This window comes from Halichondria panicea, chromosome 10, assembly GCF_963675165.1.
Source record: "Halichondria panicea chromosome 10, odHalPani1.1, whole genome shotgun sequence".
Taxonomy (NCBI): domain Eukaryota; kingdom Metazoa; phylum Porifera; class Demospongiae; order Suberitida; family Halichondriidae; genus Halichondria; species Halichondria panicea.
In genome coordinates, this window is record NC_087386.1 from 5,803,043 (window position 1) to 5,829,462 (window position 26,420).

At 41.0% G+C, this 26,420-nt stretch overlaps 4 protein-coding genes and 3 long non-coding RNA genes across 13 annotated transcripts in view; 3 read left to right on the forward strand and 4 right to left on the reverse strand.

The window, feature by feature from the left end:
• Window positions 1–1,617, reverse strand: part of LOC135342650 (procollagen galactosyltransferase 2-like) — a 92,677-nt gene extending 91,060 nt beyond the window's left edge. Inside the window, exons 1-3 of one of the 2 annotated variants that reach the window (XM_064539443.1) lie at window positions 1,196–1,615; window positions 803–1,025; window positions 411–475 (exon numbers count right to left, since the gene is read on the reverse strand). In XM_064539443.1, the coding sequence (XP_064395513.1) occupies window positions 411–475; window positions 803–1,025; window positions 1,196–1,425 (518 nt within the window). In that variant the 5' untranslated portion in view covers window positions 1,426–1,615. Of the gene's footprint in view, window positions 1–410; window positions 476–802; window positions 1,026–1,195 lie in introns of both variants that reach the window. The other variant, XM_064539444.1, reaches the window with a different exon arrangement.
• The window catches only part of LOC135342575 (uncharacterized), a 242,336-nt gene that overhangs the window by 112,589 nt on the left and 103,327 nt on the right, over window positions 1–26,420 (forward strand). Inside the window, exons 30-31 of the mRNA XM_064539323.1 lie at window positions 3,182–3,280; window positions 4,368–4,466. Of these exons, the coding sequence (XP_064395393.1) occupies window positions 3,182–3,280; window positions 4,368–4,466 (198 nt within the window). The remainder of the gene's footprint in view (window positions 1–3,181; window positions 3,281–4,367; window positions 4,467–26,420) is intronic.
• The window catches only part of LOC135342680 (ankyrin repeat and protein kinase domain-containing protein 1-like), a 29,209-nt gene continuing 4,456 nt past the window's right edge, over window positions 1,668–26,420 (forward strand). The window contains exons 1-5 of one of the 2 annotated variants that reach the window (XM_064539486.1): window positions 1,668–2,216; window positions 2,303–2,684; window positions 25,564–25,653; window positions 25,711–25,809; window positions 25,868–25,966. In XM_064539486.1, the coding sequence (XP_064395556.1) occupies window positions 1,705–2,216; window positions 2,303–2,684; window positions 25,564–25,653; window positions 25,711–25,809; window positions 25,868–25,966 (1,182 nt within the window). In that variant the 5' untranslated portion in view covers window positions 1,668–1,704. The remainder of the gene's footprint in view (window positions 2,217–2,302; window positions 2,685–25,563; window positions 25,654–25,710; window positions 25,810–25,867; window positions 25,967–26,420) is intronic. The other variant, XM_064539487.1, reaches the window with a different exon arrangement.
• The window catches only part of LOC135342747 (procollagen galactosyltransferase 2-like), a 111,912-nt gene continuing 94,913 nt past the window's right edge, over window positions 9,422–26,420 (reverse strand). The window contains exons 12-13 of one of the 2 annotated variants that reach the window (XR_010396905.1): window positions 9,978–10,098; window positions 9,422–9,667 (exon numbers count right to left, since the gene is read on the reverse strand). Coding sequence is in view for 1 of the 2 variants with exons in the window: in XM_064539591.1 (XP_064395661.1) it covers window positions 10,789–11,052 (264 nt within the window). In the remaining variant the exon portion in view is untranslated. Of the gene's footprint in view, window positions 9,668–9,977; window positions 10,099–10,412; window positions 11,053–26,420 lie in introns of those variants that run through there. The other variant, XM_064539591.1, reaches the window with a different exon arrangement.
• LOC135342822 (uncharacterized) lies at window positions 12,896–16,490 on the forward strand. 2 transcript variants are annotated; one of them, XR_010396939.1, is made up of 15 exons: window positions 12,896–13,560; window positions 13,622–13,753; window positions 13,806–13,937; window positions 13,990–14,120; window positions 14,174–14,463; window positions 14,505–14,588; window positions 14,642–14,767; window positions 14,815–14,945; window positions 15,092–15,202; window positions 15,278–15,326; window positions 15,494–15,618; window positions 15,801–15,870; window positions 15,929–16,026; window positions 16,077–16,134; window positions 16,289–16,490. It is a non-coding gene; the product is annotated as an uncharacterized LOC135342822 (long non-coding RNA). The 2 variants fall into 2 exon arrangements; XR_010396938.1 differs by having other exon boundaries at window positions 14,174–14,588; window positions 15,278–15,389; window positions 15,494–15,628.
• Window positions 16,646–18,369, reverse strand: LOC135342832 (uncharacterized). Its single transcript, XR_010396956.1, has 4 exons — window positions 17,434–18,369; window positions 17,080–17,163; window positions 16,871–17,001; window positions 16,646–16,802 (listed from the first exon to the last, which is right to left on the reverse strand). It is a non-coding gene; the product is annotated as an uncharacterized LOC135342832 (long non-coding RNA).
• LOC135342827 (uncharacterized) lies at window positions 18,386–21,669 on the reverse strand. 3 transcript variants are annotated; one of them, XR_010396949.1, is made up of 9 exons: window positions 21,546–21,669; window positions 20,612–20,723; window positions 20,193–20,323; window positions 19,982–20,143; window positions 19,617–19,865; window positions 19,481–19,551; window positions 18,929–19,411; window positions 18,735–18,875; window positions 18,386–18,683 (listed from the first exon to the last, which is right to left on the reverse strand). It is a non-coding gene; the product is annotated as an uncharacterized LOC135342827 (long non-coding RNA). The 3 variants fall into 3 exon arrangements; XR_010396950.1 differs by having other exon boundaries at window positions 19,617–19,869; XR_010396951.1 differs by lacking the exons at window positions 20,612–20,723; window positions 21,546–21,669 and adding an exon at window positions 20,381–20,470.

The following is a 26,420-nucleotide window of genomic DNA, read 5'->3' on the forward strand; positions in this document are numbered from 1 at the left end:
ATAGTGACTAAATGCTGTGTGTCTAAGATAATAAGAGCATTTTTTGAGACAATGGCTTTAGCCTACACGCTGTATCTATCGCTATAGCAACACACAGGAAAAGGTCAGCTGACTCTCAGAGTACGTTGTCTGACTCTCACTCTATTACAGACAAATCAAATAGTTCAACAATGGAGAAAAAATAAACAGTAATCCAATGTCAGCCATAACTAAGGACCAGGCACTCACAGAGAGAGGAAACTCTTAATGCTTTACACTGTACATATCTGAGCAGAGCTACAGTGTGGTCACCCTCTAATAATACAGACAGGTTAAACAGCCCCAAAGTCTCCATAGCATGTGTTTCAATCAACCTGTGTTACTGCCCAAGGGGGATCCCCTCCCTATGGACTGTACACGCACTGACTTACCTTTGCTGATCCATCAGAATCCGTAGTGTCCTGTTGTTCACCAGAAAGTTGTCACAGTCTAGCCGCTGGATAAACAACAATTGTATAGTTAATCTGAGCTAGATACTGTGGATACCAAAATTGCAATAACTAAAACTGTATCTACTACTGTCTTGGGCAGACTAACAGTGGTTGAAATAAAGAGGTGGCCTGCTAACACAGGTCCAAACACATGCTATGGAGGCTTTGGGCCCCATTAACCTGGCTGTATTATAGAGGGTGGCCTGCTTACAGGGTGACCACTACAGACAGGTTTCACTGTATCATAATGGTACGTCTAGAGATAGCCTAGCTAGGTCCTTACAATAGATGGGCCAGGAACGAGGCTAGAGATGGTCACACTGATAACTCACAAAGAGGTAGTCTGCCCCTGAACGCCTGGCCGCCTCCAGACCTTCCTGTCTCAGCTGGGCAACATGGATGAACCTCTCATCATGCTCCTCGAAAGGGTCAATGTTCGGATACAGCCACTCGTCTGATGACTTCAAGTCCACAGATTTGTACACGAGCTTAACGTTTTCTGCCCACTCAGCAAGTATTGCCGTGGTGTTGTCACCGTTATGGTCTGTTCTGATCCTACAGTGTAGTTAATGATATTCATAGGTGGGTGGGGCTGGTATGAACACAATAGGGTTTTGTTTGCATGCAAGAAACAGAAATAGAAATTCTGCAAACTATTACATACAATGCATCTGATATAGAGTAACAACCTCTAATGATGATGCATAGTGGCAGGTGCAACTTACCACAATGAAATCCTGTCTTTAGGATAGTCCAAGTTCTCTAGATAACCGAAAAAGTTGGGTAGCATGTGAGCTGAATTTCTAGCCAGAATAGCAAGGAAGACACTCGGCAGAACTTCAGCTGCTTCTAACGAGGAGTCTCCATTGTCCAACGTATATACAGACGGTATGGCAGTCACTAGGAGAGCTATGCACACGGCAAGTGCAATCCAGTGTATCGAGAGACTATTCATAGATGATCTGTGGAGCTGGGAATTTGATGGAGTTTATCTTAACATATGACTGGTGATTATTTCACTGCTTCTCGAGCCTTACTCTGTGTGACAGCCTCGCTTCTTTGATGGAGAACTGTGCTTCTTTATCTTGACAAGAGGAGGATGTCCCTATTGTTATTGCTTAACTATTATATTGAGTTTATTTCAATAATGATCTTTTCCATTCTCTGCTATCTGAGCATGCGCAGTAAGCACGTGTTTTGCCCCTTATTATGTAAACCAGAGTAAACTGTGCAAATGGCTACAAGAAGTGACCTTGATGCTCTGGTGGTCCAAGTGGAAGGATTGAATCTAGAGGAGAACAAAGCTGGCTCAGGGGCTTATGGCTGTGTCTTTAGAGTGACGGTGAATGGAAGACACTGCATTGCTAAGAAGCTTCACTCCATATTGCTCCAAGAGCTATCCCTTGGACAGAGGGAGAGCATTGTGACCAAGTTCAGAAATGAATGTCATATTCTGAGTGTTTTACATCACCCCAACATAGTAGGATTCGTTGGAGTCCATTACGGCCGCGGTAAGAACGACATCAGTCTAATAATGGAGAGGCTTCATTCCGACTTGGCTGATTTTGTTGAAACCCATCGAGACACGAATACCGCCACTAGAATCCATATCCTGTATGATGTATCCAAAGGCCTTCACTATCTTCACTCTCTGACCCCTTCCCTCATCCATCGTGACCTCACTGCTCCCAACATCCTGCTCACTGAGGACCTCACTGCCAAGATCGGAGACCTGGGTGTCTCCAGGTACGTATTTTTTTGCAACAAAGGATTTTTTAAATGACATGTGGGAAAATAAAGGCAGACATGTAAAACCTAATATTCATTTGCAGGTATGTTGATCTGGAGAGATTGACTCATGTTCTGACAAATATCCCGGGAAATCCAACCTACATGCCTCCCGAGTGTCATGACGAACAGCCCACCTACACTACCAAGCTGGACATCTTCTCATTCGGTCATCTCATCATTCACACTGTTATCGGTGACTTCCCTAAAGTCTCTTACTTTACTCCTGAGGTTATCAAGCACGTGGATGATGGGAAAATGGAGCTCATGCGTCGAAGCACTGCTGTCCATGGTGACAAAATGGGGGAGAAACACGCTCTTTATCCTCTTGTTGTTAGCTGCCTCCATGACCGACCTCAACAGAGACCATCAGTTGACGAAGTGATTGTCTCACTCAGAAAGCTGTGTCTACAGCACCCCAGGATGGTACGTGAGTGAGTGGGTGGAGGTATCAAATGTGCATTGTCAGCTTATATAGTGTTAGTGTCGACTGTATGCTGGTACTTCTGTGTGGGTGGCTATAGAATCTTGAACAGTATATAACATGTACATACAATTTGTGTGATTCCATCTTTTGGGTGTGTTTACTGATAGTGTATTTTCTCCCAGGCATTTCTAGATGCTTGTGAGACGGGTGATGTGGGTGTGGTTCTGGAGCTACTGGAGTGTGGGGCTGATCCCAACCAGGCAGACAAGGTGAGGGGAATACTGTCTACAGTGCCAATATGTCCGTTGGTTGATGATATTGTCTCTACAGGATGGTTGGACTGCTCTTCACTGGGCCAGTAGGAATGGACATGATGAGATAGTGAGGGTCCTCTTAGCAGCCAAGGCTACAGTCAACACTCAGCCCAAGGTTGGTTTTGTTGTACAAACACATTTCCCACAACATGCTGTTTACATTGTTTTCCTCCTATGTACAGTCGGGACAGACCCCTCTTCGGACAGCCAGTTTCAATGGTCACCAGAAATGTATGGAGCTCCTAATCGATGCTGGGGCCAATGTTGATGTACCTCAAGAGGTGAGTGTAAGTAGCTATATACACATAGCCTCGATTCCAGGCCAATTAAAGTATGGCCTGGTACTTATTGCATGGTAGCATGTGATAGTTTATTCTCCAGAATCTGGGGAATCCCCTCTTTTCTTTCTCTCTGTCTATGTACATCAGCTTAGCTCTCTATTGCGTTGTTCCAAAAGGCTTTCACACTAGTCTAAAGCCAGAAGAGGCTCTCATCCACCTCTATGACGGCTGTATGGTCAGGATGTCTTAGCTTAGATCTGTACAGGCTATGGGAAGTGTATGGTGCCTCTTGACTGCTTCTTGCGAAGACAGCCTGGCTATAGGACCATCGTAGACGTAGATGAAAGCCTCCAAACTAGTGTTCAAGCCTTCTAAGCAATAGATGCAGCTTCACGGAACTCAGTATGGAGATAAAATATTACGGAACATATTCTTAGTAAAGGGACTAAATTACGGGTACTAATGTTTTACGTTCGTAGTACGATTACCCTTATTCTGAAGGTACCAGGCCGTATTTTAATGCGGCCTGGAATCGAGGCTACTATACACACATCTCAGAGGCCACTAGCCACAGAGCCTCCTCATATTCTGTTGACCTGGTCCATTAGACACCAGAGCTAGTCATATTTGTGTAGATAGCACTGGTAGTTGGTGTACCGAGGTACGACACGCATCTCGTGATCTCTCTTTTAATTGCATTCCAATGTAATGCACAATAACTTTGACTAAGGTTCAAGGGTAGTATAGTTTAGACCTAGAGGTAACTGTTTATGTCGCTGAACCAGTAAACATCATCAGAATGGAATATTCAATTAAAAAACAATGTCGTACCTCCTCTGCCCTGACATCAGAGGAGGTACGACTAGCGTGCCTCGATTAGGCTAATTACCTCTGCAATACTGTTGAGCGTGGGTGTAACCACGCCTCGATTATCCGCCCACGCTCAACGGTATTGCAGAGACAATTAGCCTAATCGAGGCACGCGTGTCGTACCTCCTCTGCCCTGACATTAGTGTAGATAGTCATGTGATATTGTATGAGTGATATTGTGTAATGAGTGGATCTGTACTATCTTGACTCTGTACAGGATGGGACCACAGCGTTGTGGGTAGCTGCTCAGAATGGTCATGTGAGGGCAGTGGAATTGTTGATTGCTGCCAAAGCTAGAGTTGACATTCAAAATAAGGTGAGATTTACTAGAGTAGTGGATTGAGTAGTGGATTAGCTGGTCCAGTTGCGGGTTAGTGTAAAGCTGGAATGCGGAATAGAACGGAATATGGAATGACTAAAAAGAGAGCTGCTGATGGTGCTCTGTATTTTTTTAGTGTAGTATGACTTAAATACTTGTAAAAAGTGCTACAGAAGCCTTTTATAGACACAAAGCTAATTTTAGAAGACTATTATGTAAAAAAAAGTAGACTGAGTATAATTATAGTAGCAACATTGAACATTACAAATACACATAATTATACGTGTCTATAGACTTAGCGAAGTAATTATGTTGTGCCCAAAGTAAGGTGGAGTGTGAAGTCTATAGCTATACAGGACACTCCAAAGCTATACCCTTCTTCTATCTGCATGCCTGCAAAGTTTTGGCCCTAGGTGAAACTTTAAACGATTTGTGCGTGTTGAAGAGACACACTGACCAAGCCTTTTGCCATTGATTTCCACACACATTGGGTTGTGGAGTCAGCAAATTCCACATTTATACTATCAACAATGAAACTGTTATCTCAATAGCTACCACTGTGCAACAGTGTGTGTAAGTTGTTGATCCTCTTTCCAATAACAGGTGTCATGTGATGATTACAGCCAGCTACATGTTCCGTTCCATATCTGCATTCCAGCTTTTACACTAACCCTCCAGTTGCTGTTATACATAATTATAATTATGGTTTATGGTCTATATAACACAGGACAACCAGACAACTCTGTATGCATGTAGCCAGTAACAACAGCATCGTGATCTCTCTTTTAATTGCATTCCAATCTTTTTTACATTGGTTTTCAATGTAGTGTGTTCCCTACAATAACTCTGTTATTCTGTGACTAAGGCTCAAGGGTAGTATAGTTTAGACATAGATCTAACTGTTTCCGTCGCTGAACCCCAGTGAACCCTATTCAGTTAGGAGATATGCTTGCTACAAATATGGAGAGCACTGCACCGTTCATATACATCTGGACGAGTTCTAACCAGGACCTTAGCTGGAGAAACACTATAGCTAGCCATAGAGACCTTGAGCAACGTACAGAGCTAGCTAAACAGCTAGTTACTAGCGTTCTACAGGCCAATAGAGTTTGTCGTGACAAGGTCGCGGTTAAGGTTACAGTATACTAATTGCTCATGAATGATTCATAAGATATTTATTTCTCATCACAACGTTATTTTTGTAACTTGCAACGATTATCAATGGAAAGAGAACATGGAACAATGCTAGCTACAATAATAACTCAGAGTTTATATGTCTTGTAATCCAATGAAGTGGTCTGAGGTCAGCTGGAAAAACTGAGTATTTTGTCGTCAAATTTTGTTGACTGCATAGCTTCTAGGTTGTCTTTCTAACCAGTATTCGATGCTTGAATACTTACTGGAGGGCGACTCGAAGAGATCTTGTTCATAGAGACCTTACAGCAAAAAATATATCCTTGTTACTACTCTACAGTCGCTATATTAGCCTACAAAAAGAGCTAGAAAAATAGCCGTAACTTTGTTGTAACTTACTCTCTTGGGAAAAACTCTTCAAGTCACCCTGCCCCTTTATTCATATAATAAGAAACAGCAGAGTATACGGTAAGGAGGGGTTTCCTGGTGCCTGGAATTAACGCAGAGTAACCATTGCCAGATGAGAGCCATTTTACTAGCTGAACTACATTGAACACCCACGCATATTTGAGCGTGGGTGGAACAGTATACCGTAACCTTAACTACCAGCTAAACAAACGTCATCACAAATGAAGATTCAATTAAATAAGTGTCGTACCTCCTCTGCCCTGACATTAGTGTAGATAGTCATGTGATATTGTATGAGTGATATTGTGTAATGAGTGGATCTGTACTGTCTTGACTTTGTACAGGATGGAGCCACGGCATTGTACATGGCCTGTAGGAATGGTCACTGTGGAGTTGTTAGAATGTTGTTGGAGGCCAAGGCTGACGTTCACAACAAGACTAATGTGAGTCACGCTGCATGGTGGTGTTTGTGTACTCTGCTGATTCCATGGTTGAGTGTGTGTACTGTCACCTCTGTGTTAGTCTCGTTCCTAGGCCGCTTTTTTCAAAGGGGGAAAAGGCCTGGTGTCCATTGCTTGGGTGTTAGTGCGCATGGTAATCGTGCACTAATGTAAAACTTTTGCAAACTAGTCCGTTTACTAGGAATATGTTCCGTAATACGTACTTCCATACTGAAGCTATGGCTTATGCCCTCTATTGCGTTGGTGGCCAAGAAAGCTGGTACACTTAGTCTGAAGTCTGAGGCCAGTAGTCTCTAGTTCTACGATGGTCGTATAGTTGTCTTCTCAAGCAGCAGTTAGAAGTACCATAGGAAGCATGCACAAAGACTTGCTATAGCCAGTCCTTCCAAGCTCAGACATTCCGACCATACGACTGTCGTGAAGTAGACGAGAGCCTCTTCTGGCTTCAGACTAGTGTGCAAGCCTTCTTGATCAACACAATAGAAGCACAGCATGGTAGATAGGGGGAAAAGAAGGGGATTCCCCATATTCTACAACAAAACTAAATGCATGCGCACTCTCAGTAGACACCAGGCCGCATTTTCCTCCCTTCCATTCGATACCAAAAAATCGGCCTGGGAATGAGGCTACCTCTGTGTATGAGTGAACTGAGTAGTGGAGAGTGTACAATTAGCTGGTCCAGTTGCTGTGATATATAATTATATGGTTTATGGTCTATAACAGGACAACCAGACAGCTCTGTATGTAGCCTGTAACCAGGGACATGATGAGGTAGTGAGGGTCCTCTTAGCAGCCAAGGCTACAGTCAACACTAAGGAGAAGGTTGGTTTTGTTGTACAAACACATTTCCCACAACATGCTGTTTACATTGTTTTCCTCTTATGTACAGTCGAGAGCGACCCCTCTTTACACAGCCAGTTTCAATGGTCACCAGAAATGTATGGAGCTTCTAATCGATGCTGGGGCCAATGTTGATGTACCCAAAGAGGTGAGTGTAAGTAGCTGTACACACATCTCAGAGGCCACTAGCCACAGAGCCTCCCCATGTTCTGTTGACCTGGTCCATTAGACACCAGAGCTAGTCATGTTTGTGTAGAGAGCACTTGTAGTTGGTGTATCGAGGTACGACATGCATCTCGTGATCTCTCTTTTAATTGCATTCCAAAAATTGTTCACAGTAACTTTGATAAAGAATCAAGGGTAGTATAGTTTAGACCTAGATCTAACTGTTTCCGTCACTGAACCTCAGCTTCCATTAAAGATAAGGACTGCTACTGACTGCTTGCGCATGAATATTTTTCCTGTAAAATTTCTGTGAAAATATCCTAAAAAAGATACAAATTCTTATTGAAAGTCATACACAGAGCTATATATAGCTAGCTAGCTAGAGACAGAGCTATAGGCTTGTTGTACAGCTATTTTCTTTCAGTAGCAGTAGTATAGTAGACTTTCATCGAAGTTAGTATTAGATGGGCGTGGCCTGTCCATATAGGCTATTGTCAGCCTTCACTCCGTTTAGACGATTGTCATCCACACTGTTGCAGGTTATAAGTCTTTTGTTAACATAGCAGGCTAAGGGTAGCTATCAGAATACTATCAGATGGGCTAGAAACCTTCAATCGAACTTTCTATACCGTATAGCGCGAAATTTTCGAGGGGCTTAATTTTCGCGAATTTGTGGGTTAGAGATCCTACACGAAAATTAAGTCCACGAATTGTTCTTTAATTAGAATTATCTGCTATAACGTGCAAAGAGCGTGTCTTCCGGTAAGCAGTCATTCCACGAACATTGTGCAACGAAATGTTTTAGAGGCCATTCCACAAAATATAAGTGCCTCGAAAATTTCGCGCTATACGGTATGTAACATCATTGTTTTACTGAGCATACACGTTGTTATCCTGTGTTAGCCAGTATCTGTCTCTCAGAGGAAGTGCGGCCTGGGATCGAGGCTAGTGTACCCCCTGACATTAGTGTAGATAGTCATGTGATATTGTATAATGAGTGGGTTTGTGATGAGTGATTGGTTCACCTGCTCACACTATCTTCCATTAGACACCAGAGCTAGTCATGTTTGTGTAGAAAACACTGGTAGTTGGTGTACCGAGGTACGACACGCATCTCGTGATCTATTCAAACATTTTTTACGTTGTTTTATATAATGTGTTCCCAACAATAACTCTGTTATTCTGTGACTAAAGCTCAAGGGTAGTATAGTTTAGACCTAGATCTAACTTTTTCCGTCGCTGAACCCATAAACGTCATCACAATGGAATATTCAATTCAAAAACAATGTCGTACCTCCTCTGCCCTGACTTTAGTGTAGATAGTCATGTGATATTGTATGAGTGATATTGTGTAATGAGTGGATCTGTACTATCTTGACTCTCTGTACAGGGTGGAGGCACTGCGCTGATGGTAGCTGCTCAGGAGGGTCATGTGAGGGCAGTGGAAATATTAATTGCTGCAAAAGCTAAAGTTGACGTTCCACAGAAGGTGAGATTTACTATTTGTCTGTTAGTAATTATTTGGATCTGTACACAGAACGGAGCCACAGCATTGCACGTGGCCAGTCTACAGGGTCATTGTGGAGTTGTTAGAATGTTGTTGGAGGCCAAGGCTGACGTTAAAATCAAAACTAATGTGAGTCACGCTGCATGATTGTATATAATTATGATACTGTATATCACCATGGCAACATTAAATCCAGTGGTTTTGTGATAAATTCCTTATTTCCCTTCATCACTAACTGCTCACATACCCACTATACAGAACGGACATACTGCCTATGATCTGGCTAGTAGGAATGGACACACTCAAGTGTGTGAACTACTACACTGACTCTGTACCTTATTAACTGTACTGTTACCATGGCAGCTAGCCTCTGATAGATACGTTGATTGCAAATTTATACACTACATCATTTTGTCTTATAATAAATTTTTTTTCTATATACGGTTTTCTCATGTATTTCACCAAGTTACATTCTGATCATGTAAAACTTGAAAGTTAATTGGTCAATAATGAGAAATGTGCAAAATTAATAACCTGAAACTAGATTGAATTGTTTGTCTAAAGGTGCGGCCTGGAATCGAGGCTATATAATTATATAGGTGCTTGATTCTCAATCACATCTTGAGATAGGAATCCCACTTGTAGTAGATAAGAGATGACAGCATGATGATCACATGACACAGCTGTAGAGGAAATACAATCACGAATATAATTATAAGGAATTCAAAAAAAGACAATAATTATTACCGCGAATAAATCTAATAACCAGCTCAACTTCTATAGCTATAGGGTATAATATGTTTCCTCGATCACCATCATTAATGCAAATACAAAAAGATCTCCAAGGTTACCATAGATACTCAGCCAAACTGACTTCCCTCACTATTCAGTAGAGGGAGCATTGGACTCAAACAAAGATCTACAAACAGACAGCTAGCTTCAACATGTATTAACACACAAGCACCCTCTGTAAAGGAATACTCCATCTCTCACCATAATGAAGAGGTGTCTGATTGTCTGTGTCCTCAATATTAACATCTGCTCCCCTCTTCACAAGTAGTTTCACCATGTTCAGGTTGCCACGGTCACAGGCCCAGTGAAGAAGACCCATCCCCTGTATCATGAAATGCATCCGGATAATTATACATGTGCAAGTATGTGTACAGCATTCTACAATTAGCATTAGTCTCAAACATTCAACACGCTCAGTTAGTTCAAATTATACAGCAATTTTCTTATAATTTGAGAGTCTTTTCAGAATGTGTATATCAACTATATAACTATTTTGGCACATAATTACAGGAATGAACTATATTATAACATTATTAACCTGTCTACTCACCTCTTGGTCAGTTTGATTGACATTGGTGTCAGAGTGTAGAGATCGTAATTTCTTTTCATTCCCCTCCTTACACCAGTCGAACATTGTCTTCTTGTCGTCAGTTAGTGCCTCCTCTGTGTCTCATCCAGCCAGAGTGCTTCCCTGCATGACCAGAGTCCCCACAATGGCAGCCATTCCAGTACACCCCTCGTTACCAGGCACCTCAACACCGTACACCACCACATCCGTCAACTTCAACACAGTAGCAATACGAGTCTCAACCTCTGCCGTGGATACGTTCTCCCCCTTCCAACAAAACGTGTCCCCAGATCGATCACACAAATACACCCAACCTTCCTCGTCAATGCGCATTATGTCTCCAGTTCTGAAAAAAGCATCTCCTGCTTTGAAACAATTCCTAAGAATTTTTTTGTCGAGTTTTCTTTGTTTCGATATCCGTAGAAGGGAGAGACTTTAGTAATCTCAAACAGTTTCACCAGGTTCGCTCACACCACACTCGACACAGAAACCATTCTCATCTCTTAGGTAATCACCAGTCTCCGGATGAAGCTTCAGGATAGTGACGTTTTGAAGGGACGGTACAAACAGTGGGAGAGCTCCAACAGATTCCTGGCTTGTTGTCAATGTTGATGATACCAAAGTTGCCCTCAGTAGAGCCATAAAACTCGATAATATGATCCACTTCAAATCATTTCTGGAACTCCAGCCACAGCTCTTTTCTGAGTCCTGCAGTGATGATTAGACGTAATTTGTGTTGTGTGTCAGTGGGTTGAGAGGGTTGGGCCAACACGTAGCGATTCAACTCCCCAATCGTGCACACCATCTGCACAGTGGGGGAGTAAGTGGATATAAATGAAGTGATGTCACCCGTACACAGTGATACATAGCTCAAGTTGTGTAGTGAAAGCAAAGGCAAGAATAGCTGAAAGCATAACAACACGTACTATTAATGTAAGTGGGTCAGCCCCAGTCAATTAGCCAACTCACAGTGCAGTTGTACTTTGCACTATCGGTACAAAAGTGTTTGGCAGAGAACTTTTTCCTAATGACAAGAGTGGCTCCTGTGTAGATCATAGGCCCTCCACTGTGTGCGAGGCCGTGGGAATGGTAGAGGGGCAGGACAGAGTACACACAGTCACTGTCAGTCACTCCTCCGGCAATCCCCAAAGAAAGTAGGAGAACAAAACAATCTGTGAGAGAGAGGGACGGGATTAGTACACTCTGATACTCAAGATGTGTGTGTGTGAGGTATCTAGTGGTGGGGTAGCTGAGATAATAAGGTACAATTCTGTACACAATAATAACAGACTGAAATGATAAAATCCACAGATATATGCAGCTAGCTAGCTAGATGGCCGTTGAAAGGTACGTGACTTAGAAGATCTGACGCCTCTCAGATCGATCCAGACACATGAGAGTAGTGAGAATGATATCTTAGCCAGCTGATGGAGGTATCTATTGTAGGGTGGGAGGGTACTCACACTTACCATGAATTGTGTTGCCTATACAGTAGGTCTTTAGATTTTCCATTCGCCATGGTCCAAGACACATCATGCAAGTCCTAGTATTTATGTGTGTGATTTGGTAAAGATCATTAAGCCTCTGAAATACACCGCGGTTACTGAATACCAATTATTTGGGCATGCGCAGTAGGAGTATGTGTCATATTATGACCAATGAACACAAAGAAAATTAATACTCCCCTTTTTCGAGTTATTACACTTTCCAGATTGTGGCAATGTATGGAACGCCGTTTGCGACAAAATTCAGGCAGAATGTGATAGGCGTGTGCATCCAATATAAAATCGATTTTTGAAGATCGATTTTTAATAATCGATTTTTTACAGTTGATTTTCGATTTACACGTGAACGATCTGTGACAATCGATCTGATAATCGATTTTTGATAATCGATTACAAAAATCGCGATACTAGCCTCAAATCCAGGCCGATTAAAATGGATTCAAGACTACAGTTAGGCCGCCCTTGAAACTCAGAACATGCACAAACTACTCCTTCTCCGCGGCCTGGAATCAAAGCTTGGCTTGGTTAGCTATCTCACATGATAGACTACATTGCAAAAGCGAAACATTATTGTTTTTTGCGAAACATTATTGTTTTTTGGAACCATTAAAAAGAAGGCCCATAAGTCACAGTAAAAATCATTAATTTTAGAACTGTTCAGTTGATACTATTTTATTTAGTTCCTTCGTGCACTCATTTTTGTATGCTTTCTCGCCAGCACTGTTTTATTTGGCCATCTTGTGTGTGCTTAGAGAGCTGAGAAAGAGTTTGGTGATTCCAGATAGAATAGAAGTCATGAATAGTGGCTTCTTCAATGCAAAATTTCTCTAAGGATAGTCTCACGTGATACAGCTTTAGACAGGGCCCCCCCAGCCCACCTCAGAGCAGTTCTAAAATAGATTATCAAAAATCGATTTATCAAAAATCGAATTTCAAAAATCGATTATCATATCGATTGTCAAAGATCGTTCACATGTAAATCGAAAATCAACTGTAAAAAATCGATTATTAAAAATCGATCTTCAAAAATCGATTTTATATTGGATGCACACGCCTATCACATTCCGCCTGAATTTTGTCGCAAACGGCGTTCCATAGCAATGGACTCTGATGAATGGACCAACGGTAGATTACGTCATGAGGAGGCTGAGAGCCTGCAGGGTGGGTGGGGCTCACACACACAAGCCCCATGCAGTATGCACACGTACACAGTACAGTGCTAGACGCTCAAGTATCCACTGCAGCATGTAGACTAGATCTACTGTTGATTGAAGCATAGATAGTAGAAGAAGTAAGGGAGTAGTCTCTCGAAACATGTCTGTCGATTCCTCTACTATATATCTATAATTGAAGCAACAATTTAAGAAAGGTATGGAACAGCTGGTCCAGGTCTCCTTGGTGTCGTCCTTTCACTCCCTACACAAAGTACAAGTGTTTAAACATTTTCGGTATGGCTCCGTTGGTATCAGGTAAACCTGAAAATGCATTCGTTGGTCCATTAAAGTTCCTATTTCAGTGGGTGGACCAACGGGCTGGTTAACAAGCAAGAAAATAGTTTACTTACATTGTACTTTGCATGCATTCTTTTTTATAGTCGTATCCGAGCTCATTTAAAAGCTTGGTGTCTTTGTTGGCATCAGGAAAACCTGCTCGTTAGTCCATACAGGAGGCCGTTTCTGGAAACTAGGTGGACCAACGGCCTGGACGACAAGTAAAAAAATAGTTCACGCACTTTGAATGCATGCACTTTGAATGCATTCTGTGTTCCCCAGTTTGGTGTGATTATGAGCTCATTTCAAAGCTTGGTGTCTCCGTTGGCATCATTATAAACTGGAAATCCTGCTTGTTGGTCTATGAGGTTTCCTGTTTCTGGAAACTGGATGGACCAACGGCCTGGACGACAAGTAAAAAAATAGTTCGCGCACTTTGAATGTATTCTTTTAATGTGTTCTCCAGTTTGGTGTGATTATGAGCTCATTTCAAAGCTTGGTGTCTCCGTTGGCATCATTATAAACTGGAAATCCTGCTTGTTGGTCTATGAGGTTTCCTGTTTCTGGAAACTGGATAGACCAACGGCCTGGACGACAAGTAAAAAAATAGTTCGCACACTTTGAATGTATTCTTTTAATGTGTTCTCCAGTTTGGTGTGATTATGAGCTCATTTCAAAGCTTGGTGTCTCCGTTGCATCATTATAAACTGGAAATCCTGCTTGTTGGTCTATGAGGTTTCCTGTTTCTGGAAACTGGATGGACCAACGGCCTGGACGACAAGTAAAAAAATAGTTCGCACACTTAGAATGTATTCTTTTTAATGTGTTCTCCAGTTTGGTGTGAGCAAGCTTGCATGGTGTCTCCGTTGGCATCATTAAACTGGAAAACCTGCTCGTTGGTCCATATAAGGTTTCATGTTTCTGGAAACTGGGTGGACAATTAATGGCCTGAACGACAAGTAAGAAAATAGTTCACGCACTTTCTTTTAATGTGTTCCAGGTTGGTGTGAGCTTCAAAGCTTGCATGGTGTCTCCGTTGGCATCTTTAAACTAGAAAACCTGCTCATTGGTCCATAAGATTTCCTGCTTCTGGAAACTAGGTGGACCAACGGCCTGGACGACAAGTAAGAAATAGTTCACGCAGCTTGAATGCAATGTGTTCCAGGTTGGTGTCAGCTCATTTCAAAGCTTAGTGTCTCTTGTTTGCATCAATTAAGGAAACTAGGTGGACCAACGGCCTGGACGACAAGTAAGAAAATAGTTCACGCAGCTTGAGCATTCTTTTAATGTGTTCCTGCATAGTTGGTTGTCAGAGCTTGGTGGCTCTCCGTTGGCATCATGCAGTTATACTAATAAACCTGGACGTTGGCCCATAACCTTTTCTGTTTTGGAAACTGGGTGGACCAACAGCCTGGACGACACTGACAGGTAAGAAAATAGTTCATGCAGCTTAGCTTGCATTCATTCTTTTATAGGTGGGTATCAGCTCATTTCAAATGCTGCATGCATGGTGGCTTTGTTGGAAACTCGAAAACCTGTTCCCTGCATGGTCTATCAGAATATCATATCCAGCCGGAAATTGGATAGACAACAGCCTATACGACAGGTAAGGTAATAAGTAACACACGACAGTCTGGTATGTACACTTTTACAGCTGTGATAATCACAATGATATCGACTAATTCAAGTCTATAATTATTAATTTTGTTTACACAATTTGTCAGACTACTGTCGTAAAAACTCATCATACAGCTGCATCTACAGACTCTATTATACATCAGACTGAATGAAAGCCTCACTGCGACTCTGTATATGCTGAAATCTACAATGACATTTAAGGATTCTGTTTCCGTGTAGAGTAAGGTATAAGTTGTCACACTGAATTCACTTTCATATTGTGTTTATGAGAATTTCATTGTTCCCACGTATACATCATAGAGGCTGGCACGGGATTAATTCTTGTTGCTGTCAATCTCCCAAAGAAAACGTACATTATTATGCATGTGATTGAGTTTCTGGAGTCTAATTCGACCAGTACCTATACATGCATGTGAGCTCCTCATGGATGCATTATATTGTGTGATAGGATTACATGTTTTGTTGGTCTGTCAAAAAGGTTATTACTAATGTGAGTACAATTTTCCTTTTCTGTAGTGTCTATGTTCTTGACTCCCAGTCGCCAATTCTCTCACCTTTTACTGAGCAGGCAACATGCATGCACAAGACATTAATCAATTCTTAAGCATGTGCATTCGATCACCTGCAAAGATGGATATACAGTGTGTGAAGGTATAATTATAATTTATAATAATTTATAGAGTGCACATGCATGGGGTAATCATAAAAGTTAAATCATTGACTTGCTTAGTTGCCCCAAATGCAATTTTTTTTGTCTTCTTGGATACTCCACGCACTCCTTGTTTCGTGATGGATTTTATTTCACGAATGTTTATTGTATTAGGTGGCCGCTCAGGATGGAGTTGAATGTGGCATTCATGTGATACACAATAATTATTATGACAATGGTCAAGGTACGTGATGGTATATGTAAAAGCATTCGTGAGTATTTACACTAACACAATTGATCAGTTTTCTGGACTACCTGCATCAAAGCACCTGCAAAAGTCTGTAAACACTGCTGAATTACGTGGATTGATCCTGTTATCATGCTACTCCACTCAACAAAGGTAAAAAAAATGATTTTGGCTACTCCCTCATGTGTACCTATATACTGCAGCCAAAAGACATCTCACGGCATCAGAAGGAGTAAAAGGGTTGCTAATACAGATCTGCAGGTGAGTACACCATGCATGCACACTGACACACACTCATGATTGTGTTCATGCATTCACAAACGTTGATTGCTATGTACTTATATAATGTGTATATGAGCATTCTTCACTGCATGCTGGTATATAAACTATACCGACATTGTCTACTATGCAATAGACTGATGATGATGCCAGTGTATCTGTTAAGAAGACAGCAAAATCGAAGCCTTAACTGCTAACATTAATTATATAGCTTGTAGTATAGCTCAGAATGTTTATTTACTATTGTATATAATTATGTGCAATAATATAGTTACTAGTTTCCCTCATATAGTTTCTCATCTGTTATTCCCCCATGCATATAATTATATGATTGTGTTGTGTGTAATTTCTTCAGTCACCCCTTATTGTAACGCATGCATGATAAATCAGAACAAGTGACGCCACAATTTTAAATTTATATGGTTGTAAAAACAAAAAGTGCATGACAAGACCACCATGCATGTGAGTACAATATACAATATTATACTTATAATTTTTCTGATTGTGATATACCATAGATAAAATCCACAATGTGTGAGGAAATTTCTTTTATTCAGTGACGATTTGATTCTCTTCAAGCATGAATTGTTCTACCATCTGGCTGTTCAAGGCATCATATTGTCTATAGGTGCTCATTTTGTAAGCACATCCTGTATGATATATAAGTGCATGGTAATTAAAATCATATAATTATACTTAACATACAATTATTATATACCTGAATGATTTGGCCAATGGAAACGATCTACTAGAAACCGACTGTGCCTGAAAAAGGAGGGCTCTCTATTCAAGCAGTATTGGTGCATGCATGCAGGTTGCAACTATTGTCGTATATGATGACTTCAGGTGCTGCAGATACAAGGGCATATAATTATATTATTATGCAATTGCATGCCGGAAGAGTTCGTCCCGATATAGCATTTATACCTGATGAGAATCGTTCATATAAGATAGTGAAAGGAATGTTGGGGGATTCCTGAACTTCCATCAGTTGGAATCCATAGCAAATTCCTATACAATATTGATGCAAATTAGTGTACCATAATTATTACTAGAATTTTTGCGAGCATCAAACATTTGCGAATTTTGCGAGGGTTGATCAATAAAATCCGCAAAACCTAAATTATTACTAGTAAATACTTGCCAGAACACAATAGTTAGATAGCAAAGGGTCAAATTTTCTGCTGATTTGGCTCATTCGCAAAGGTTTTTCACCCGCAAAATATTCTAGTAATACGGTATGAGGCGTAATAATTATAATTATCATGCATGCAGCATTACCATGCTGACAATACAGAGTAAATATCCCCGGTAGCAGTGATGGATGTCTTGAGCTTTTTTTTGTACATACAGAGGATTTAGAACTGTCAGCCTTATAAATCTTTTGTTTTCTTAGTGAAGGAAGCTTTGGAAAGTACGATATCATATCATCATCATTAATGTCAGTGTGCATGGTCACCAGTACTATAGACTCTGTGAAGTCTTGCGTAAATGGGGCTAATGATAATTCCACAAGCCTTTTTAGTATAGGCTGAAATGCTTCAGTGGGGTAAGAAGGAAGACATTCAATTAAAGTGAACAGTACTGGAGCTTCCTTTTGTAGAAAGGCCATCTTTTTTGCATTTGACTTCAAGGAGCCAGAAGACTCCATTTCCTTTAGCATTTTGTGCACTTCTTCTGTAGGTGGTACCAAAGCACACACAGGTGATGCTGAACTGAGAGCTTGCAGTAAATTAATCCAGTGCTTGCAACAGGAGACAGCTGTATCAGCCTCGTTGACTTCTTTAGCTATTGCGTGGTGATAAGTTTGACCAAACTTGGTGCGTGCAAATGTAGTAATTCTAGAAGAGAAGTGAATTCATGCTGGCTTATACACTTCTTTGTAGTAAACATCTTCAGCTGCGTGCGTGTTGTCTTGTTGTTGATGTATATCCGATCATGGAAACTAGTGTTGAAAGAAAATAAATACAGTAACTTTTCAGCTGTCTGCATGATCCTAAACTTATCACAACAATAATTGCTGAATAAGTAAAACAGCTTTCGCCACACTGTATATATGATTACTATGATGAGAGGCACCTTCTAAAAATTGATTTCAAGTTTTGAATAAATCTGTGCATGCATGCTTGGCAAGGTATTTATTTTGTTTTAGCTCAGGGAGGACTATCATTATATATATAATCATTATATACATGCAGTGTTTGATCACATGGGAAAATTTGCACTTATCTTCCAGTACAGCTGATATAGGGGATGAGGTTTTATGAACTCCAGAACCGTTGAGTTGGGACTTCCAGGGCATAAGGTCTTTTCTGAATGCTAAACTAGTAGCATCCATGACAACAATGGGTGGACAATCTCCACACGCAGTGCACTGAAATCCTACTTGATAATCAATGTCTAACGGGTCAAGAAAGGCATACCACGACAACCGATAGTGATTGTATGTAAACATATACTTAAACTGATCGCCGAATCCTGCATCTTCATGGTTTTTAACCAACACACAATACTGGGTATATATAGTTGTTCTGAAGAGGAAATGTATCGTTAATAGTCAAATTAATGCACACACATGCAACCTTCCCAAAAGGAATTGATGCATAAAACCTCGCAGAATTTAACTTCATAGGATACCAGGAACTTGCCCATATTCAATAATCCTACTAGTTGGCCATCAAATTCTTTACGTTTCTTACATCCTGAGCAATACCTAACATGCACTGTTTGGTCAATATAATAATTGTTATGGATTTATACTTCTAAAGCTACCTACCATTCGCATTGATAACTGTATTGAACAGTATAATTTTGCTCCGTACAGATTCCTGCTTGTCTTCTTCATCTCGTGTAAGCGTACTGCACACTTTACAATATGTGTCAACTGAGCCCAAAATAGAAGTGTTGTTTACAATGTTGAAGCGATCAGCTACAGTACATGCCAGTTGTTGAGACAATTCACTTGATAAATTGAATGGTATACTGCTTGATGAAAGGGACCGATACTGATGCACGTGCACTTGTCTATTCTGCTGCACACTAGACAGATCTTTGCAATTTTATTGAGGCAGTCATGTTTATCCTCATCCGGGCTATTCAATGCTTTCTCGACAATGTCCGCATGTGAACTGTGCTGTTTATTGTATTTGCATGTACAACAGTACAGACCCCTTAATTGTTTATCATCAATACGAACTTGTACAACACCATGGCCACTATCAGCTCTTGTACATACCGCCTGCCCAATAGAGCATACAACCTGTAAATCATTATAATTATATAGTTGTGATTGGAGACGTACATGCATGCACAATAGTGTCCAACTTACCTCTGTGCCAACATTTATACTGTAGGAGGTGTCCTCCTTGTGAGGTTCAATATTCAAAGTATACGAATGATCTGAATGGGTATGAGGATAATTCATAAATATTAGCTGTGCATGCACTTTTTTAGAAGACATGTACCTGATAATTCTTGAGCTGATGTAATGTTGTGAATATTGTCAGTCTCTTGGATAATCAGTCTAGTTGCTTCGATGTGGATACATTCAGAGCCAACAATGCTTGTGAATGCATCATATATATGGAATCAACCGAAGTGGAGCAGCTATTTAGTAAGTGGCCACGTGCACTATCACAACTGCACCAGTATACCCACTGTATACCATCACTGAAGTGCAACCCACAGCGTGAGACGAAAAGAAACTCCATGCTCTAGCTGTGAAGTTAATAGATCAACAGACCAACTACATGAATATAATTATACTTCATCTCTCTATAATTATATTATATGCATGCAATTATACGCACGAAAAAGATAATATACTTACATTCAAAGAGGAATCGATTCTATTGATTCCCTGTATAACAAACGACCGGAGAGAGTTGTCCAATGAGTTGAAAGCACGCTGTTCATGTACACTGATGAGATATGCAGACAGCAATGGCACTGGAATTCCAGACGGCTCTGTTTCTGACTTTGAAACATTATCCTGCAATGGCATGATTGTAGAGATCTAATGTTTGAGTTTGTACAATTACCTGTACTTTGTATCCGGCTTGACTTAGTGTCATATCATCAAAAGGCTCATTATGGCCCTCTTGGTCACTCCTGAATTGAGTTGACACGATTCCCTTTCCCTGAACAACTCGGTGCATTTTCTTGATCTGACCTACAAATTGAACGATATTATAATAAACGATATAATACACACTTGGGATTAATTTACTTCTTCGTGATCACTTAGCAATAGGTTGTGGATGGTACCGTATATTGGAGGATAGTTCTTTCTACTGCAAACTGCGAATGCATAATTCGCAATCGAAATAAACGCAAAGAAAGAGCATGCGCATGCATTTCGCAATAGCAATCAGGCTTGCATGTACATGCATCAATATATCGAATACCCCGCATTCATACCCATATAGATTTATACATAATTATGCTTTAATTCTCTTACTAGGGTAGTGTTTCCTCTTCTTCTTTAACTTGTTTGAGCAAAATGAATATTTATCTTCGTTAGCCTCTCGAATCCGTTTCCATGAGTGGCTTATAACTAGATCATAGGCCTTCTATAATTGATGACGTGTTTTATTGCCACGAGTGCATTTGTACATAGCACATGCACAATGATAGCTATACATTATTATAGCGACTCACTACATCAGTGTTGCAGATGTTGCATGAATGAATAGGAATCACCCATGCAGTGATACCCAACCAATTATACTGATTACTCATATACATGTCATTGGATACAATATATATATAAATATATACATGGGTATATATATTACTATATAATAATTATAATATACTCATGCATGGCAAATATCGTCATGGTCAATGTTGCTAGATTAAAAAAACCGATTCAGGATCATAGGCCTTCTATAATTGATGACGATATGATTGATGGATGTTATAGAGGTCCGGGATAATTATATTTATTGTTCACCCAAAAATAGCAATATATATAGATAGGAGAAGTATAAATTTCAGCCCCACTACGCCCCGTGTATGTATATATGTCGGGGTTTAGTGGGGATTTGATTTGCATCAATATCCTGGGAGCCTGGGTGAAATCAAATCGCCTCTTTCCCTCCCATATACCCCCACTTAATAACCTCAGGATTTGACTACTGCATGATACACGCGTGCATGTGCTATACACTTCTCTGCATGGATATTGCTGTTGTAAGTTTGTATACTAAGGAACTCAAATTCTCACCCTATATATCCCGCACCTCAGGGTTACCAAAACCCCACTATGTCCTACAGGGAGAGGGGGGGCAGTGGGGACTGACATGGATCGGTGCATAATTCACTTGTGCATGGTATCACTATTTTTATATATTATAGATCTAGGACTGAGGCTCAGTATCACTGTTGCTCACCGAGAATTCAAAGTCATCTTGTTCATTGCCTGTGGCAGCCTGCTCTTCATTACATTATACAGCCTAAGTCTAGAATTAAGCTGATGTACATATTCAGAAAGATCAGAGTTCATTAGATGTCATAATCGAACCGCAGCCAGGTTTAAATCAACCACATCAAATAGCAAAGTTTATGCAACAACACCCACACACACATATTCAAAAGATGTGCTGTCTAACCACAGGATGTCAGGTCCCACACTGAGGCAGCATGCACTGTATGTAATAGTAGTCAACAACTGGAGAAACATAATTATTTTCTTACCTGTCGTCCTGGCCCTTTAATTGGTCCATCGAATTTCCAGGAATAATTTTTATGATACTTATACAATGGGGCCCCATGCAGTTATCTTGTTTAATTGATGCCAATGGAGCCACCAAACTTGGAAAGTTGAAACCAACACAATAAATGCAAGCTGCATAAACTCTTTTCTTACCCCTGTTGTCTGTTGGTCTACCCAATTTCCAGAAACTGGAAACTTTAATAGATCAACAACAGGTTTTCAATGCTAAAGGAGCCACCAAACATTGAAATGAGTACATGAAATCAAACTGCGTGAACTATTTCTTGCTTGTCGTCCAAAGACGTTAGTCCATCCAGTTTGCATAAACAGGTAACCTTATGGACCAACGAGCAGGTTTTCCAGTTTAATGATGCCAAAGGAGACACCAAGCTTTGAAATGAGCTCACACCAACCTGGAACACATTAAATTATGCATTCAAGCTGCGTGAACTATTTTCTTACTTGTCGTCCAGGCCGTTGGTCCACCCAATTTCCAGAAAAAGGAAACCTTATGGACCAACAAGCAAGTTTTCTTTTAATTGATGCCAATGGAGACACTAAACTTTGAAAAATGAGCTGTGACACCAGCCTGGAACACATTATTCAAGCTGCGCGACTATTTTCTTACTTGCCGTCCAGGTCGTTGGTCCACCTAGTTTCCAGAAACAGCCTCCTATGGACCAACAAGCAGGTTTTCCTGATGCCAACGAACCCCTGCAAGCTTTGAAATGAGCTGCCCACCTAGAACACTTTATGCAAGCTGGGTGAATTCTTTTACCAGTCGTCCAGGCAGTTGGTCCATGCACCTAATTTTAATAGGCCCCTTAGGACCAACGAGCAGGTTTTAATGATGCCTGGAGCAATCAAGCAAGTGTAACATGCAACACTGTTTGCTGTAGATCCTGTGAACAGAAGTTTGCAATGAAACGGATAAAGAAACTGGCAAACTGTAGGGCAACCCAGACATGCATTAAAAATTAAAATATGCATGCAGCCTTCCATATCCTTTTGCTTCAAGACATAGATCTAGTACATGCTGCAGGGGGGTACTTTATATAACCATATTTTTCTGTGCTCTATTATCTATGATATAACTAGTCTATATATCTCTAGCTAGCTGTGTGTGGTGGTATCAGCTTGCAATTGTTGCGTGAGCCCCACCCACCATGCAAGCTCTCAAGCCTCTATGACATAATCTACCGTTGGTCCATTTATCAGAGTCCATTGCCACAATCTGGAGAGTGTAATACCTCAATTCCATGTGGAACCAGGTTAAATTATGGTGCGTTAGGGGTTAAGTATGGCATTTCCTGTCACATGACGCAACTAGCCTATAGTACAGGATTTCTATTGCGTTTCCAATCCCTTTCCTTCTTCTATAGGCTATGGTTTAGCAAAGAACAAGAACTGTCTAGACCAGAATAGCTCACAGTTTAGGGACTAAATCGTTTTGCTTGCCTACTAGGTAGCTAACTGCAGCAAGATTGGGAAGAAAGGGAGTGCTCAGCAAGATAATCAGCTACACTAACCTGAGCTGAGTAGTAGAGATCCAGAAAAAGGGGGGCCCCTTTGCCACCCCCTGCCTACACCACTGGCTAAGGTGTGTTGAAGTGCACAGAGTCAGCATTACACATTTAAATATCCCCCCTCACAGCAGATGACTACTGGTACCCCTGAATACAAAGCCATCTGTAGCTGCAGAGTGGAGCTGACAGAGAAGCTCTCTGCATGCATCCAAGATGTAGCTAAATACTTACGTCAGAGTGGAGAACTGACTAACAGCCAATGCCAGACAATCGTCCGCCATGAAGACGGTGCTGAGAAGCTCATGGATATGATCATTGTCGACGTCAAAGCGCCAAAAACCACATTGGACGCTTTTACCGACTTAGTCACAGCAATAAAAAACAGTGGGAACAAACACTTCCTTACATTTGTCAAGGATGTGATTGAAGAGAAACGAAAAGAGTTCTATAGGGAATTGCTCACAGTTCCACCAAGTATGTGATATAAATAGTTATTAATGGTGATCATTTGAATTTTCCCATGTTCACAGGTTTCGTGGCATCTCAGAAATATGACGTCTTCATCAGCTACAGCCGTGAGGCTGACACTATGCGCACAGTGGACACTCTTTTGCGTCCTCCACTGGAACAAAAAGGCCTCACCGTGTTTGTAGACAGAGATGGCGTTCGTCCTGGGGGCAGATGGCGATCTGAGATTGCCTCCGCTATCAAAACTTGCAAAGCCTTTATCTGTGTGCTCACTAAACGCTATATGAGGTCCTTGTACTGCAATGGAGAGTTGTACGAAGCAGAAGCTCTTCGCAAGAGTATGTTCCCAGTGGTGTGCGAGAAGGGATGGGAAGGTGTGCCTGGAGGTGCTCCTGTGACGGAGATAGTGAATGAGGTTCAGTATGTCTCACTGGACAGGGAGACGGACCTGGAAAGACTGTTCCAAAGGATCAAAGGTCAGTCAGTGCATTCTCACAGTGTTACTGTCTCCACGTAGCAAGTACCTTGATGATATTGAGCTTATATTGAGTAATCATTTTGCAGAAACTGTGACATCTTTATCACCTGTTGCTGTAGCTCCAGGCTCGTCTAGTCTACCCACTGACCAGGCTGGTAAGATGTGCTATATACTTGATTAGCAGTTTATTTGTTGTGTAAAATGTTTGTATTGTATTATCCGTTTATCCCTCCTCAGGCAAATCATCCTCTGTAATGCAAGATGTGTGGAAGGAGACTGGAGTGAGTGATCAGTAGAATTATAACCAAGTATAAGAATAATTAAGATTAGGTACATAACATCAGTCATAGCATGAACAAAGTAAGGTTGTTCCACCCCCCCCCCCCCCTCTCCACTGATAGCATTCACTAGTCTGTTGATAGGAGGTGGGGTTATCACAGCTTTGCAATGAAACTTATAATTATTATGGGACGAAATAAGACATCACTAACGTTTATTCATCCATTCATAGCATGAACAAAGTAAGGTTCCCTCCCCCCCTCTCCACTGAGTTTTTACAGCGCCGCTAAAGATTTTCAGTGGCGCACAAATAGAACAAGAAAAAACCATAATTCCAGTTTGGCACTTATAATATTATTTAGAGTGGTGTTTAGCAGTACTATAGTATAGCTGTTTCCACGAGGCTATCAGATCAATTGTACATGTAGCCTCGAATTAAGGATGCGTTATTTCTAATTATGTAAGCGCTAGCAACTTGGCGCTTAATTGTTATTGAACTTGGCCCTTCAATTAGAGTGGTGCTGTAATTAAATAACTCACTTATTGTGCTATGAAACTTGGGCAATATAGGCTTCAATTGGTCTCCACTTGCACTTTGTTTGAGCCCCATTCAATCTTTTACTTGCTTGTCCTTCCTGCATATTATATTGTAGAGTTATTACAGGGGGTCATACAGGATTTTAAAGTAGAGGGGGGAATATAAAAAAAGTCAACTGCATGTTATTATAATTATGCCTACAAACTGTTTAGCACACCACGATGCTAATATAGCACACGCTCAGGGTCTAAAAAAGCACACCTCTTTTCTCTGTGTAGTTGTGTAAACTGTATGCTGGTACTTCTGTGTGTGTGGCTATAGAATCTTGAACAGTATATAACATGTACATACAATTTTTGTCATTCCATCTTTTGGGTGTGTTTATTGATAGTGTATTTTCTCCTAGGCCGCATTTCTGGATGCCTGTAAGACGGGAAATGTGGGTGTGGTTCTGGAGCTACTGGAGTGTGGGGCTGATCCCAACCAGGCAGACAAGGTGAGGGGAATACTACAGTGCCAATATGTCCGTTGGTTGATGATATTGTCTCTACAGAATGGTTGGACTGCTCTTTTCTGGGCCAGTATGAATGGACATGATGAGATAGTGAGGGTCCTCTTAGCAGCCAAGGCTACAGTCAACACTCAGATCAAGGTTGGTTTGTTGCATTTCCCACAACATGCTGTTTACATTGTTTTCCTCCTATGCACAGTCGGGAGAGACCCCTCTTTGGAAAGCCAGTTTCAATGGTCACCAGAAATGTATGGAGCTCCTAATCGATGCTGGGGCCAATGTTGATGTACCCAAAGAGGTGAGTGTAAGTAGCTGTACACATAGCCTCGATTCCAGGCCAATTAAAGTATGGCCTGGTACTTATTGCATGGTGATAGTGAGCATGTGATAGTTTATTCTCCAGAATCTGGGGAATCCCCTCTTTTCTTTCTTTCATATATTTTCTATCTATGTACATCAGCTTAGCTCTCTATTGCGTTGTTCCAGAAGGCTTTCACACTAGTCTGAAGCCAAAAGAGTCTCTCATCCACCTCTATGATGGCTGTATGGTCAGGATATCTTAGCTTAGATCTGTACAGGCTATGGGAAGTGTATGGTCCTCTTGACTGCTTCTTGCGAAGACAACCTGGCTATAGGACCATCGTAGACGTAGATGAGAGCCTCCAAACTAGTGTTCAAGCCTTCTAAGCAATAGATACAGCTTCACGGAACTCAGTATGGAGATAAAATATTACAAAACATATTCTTAGTAA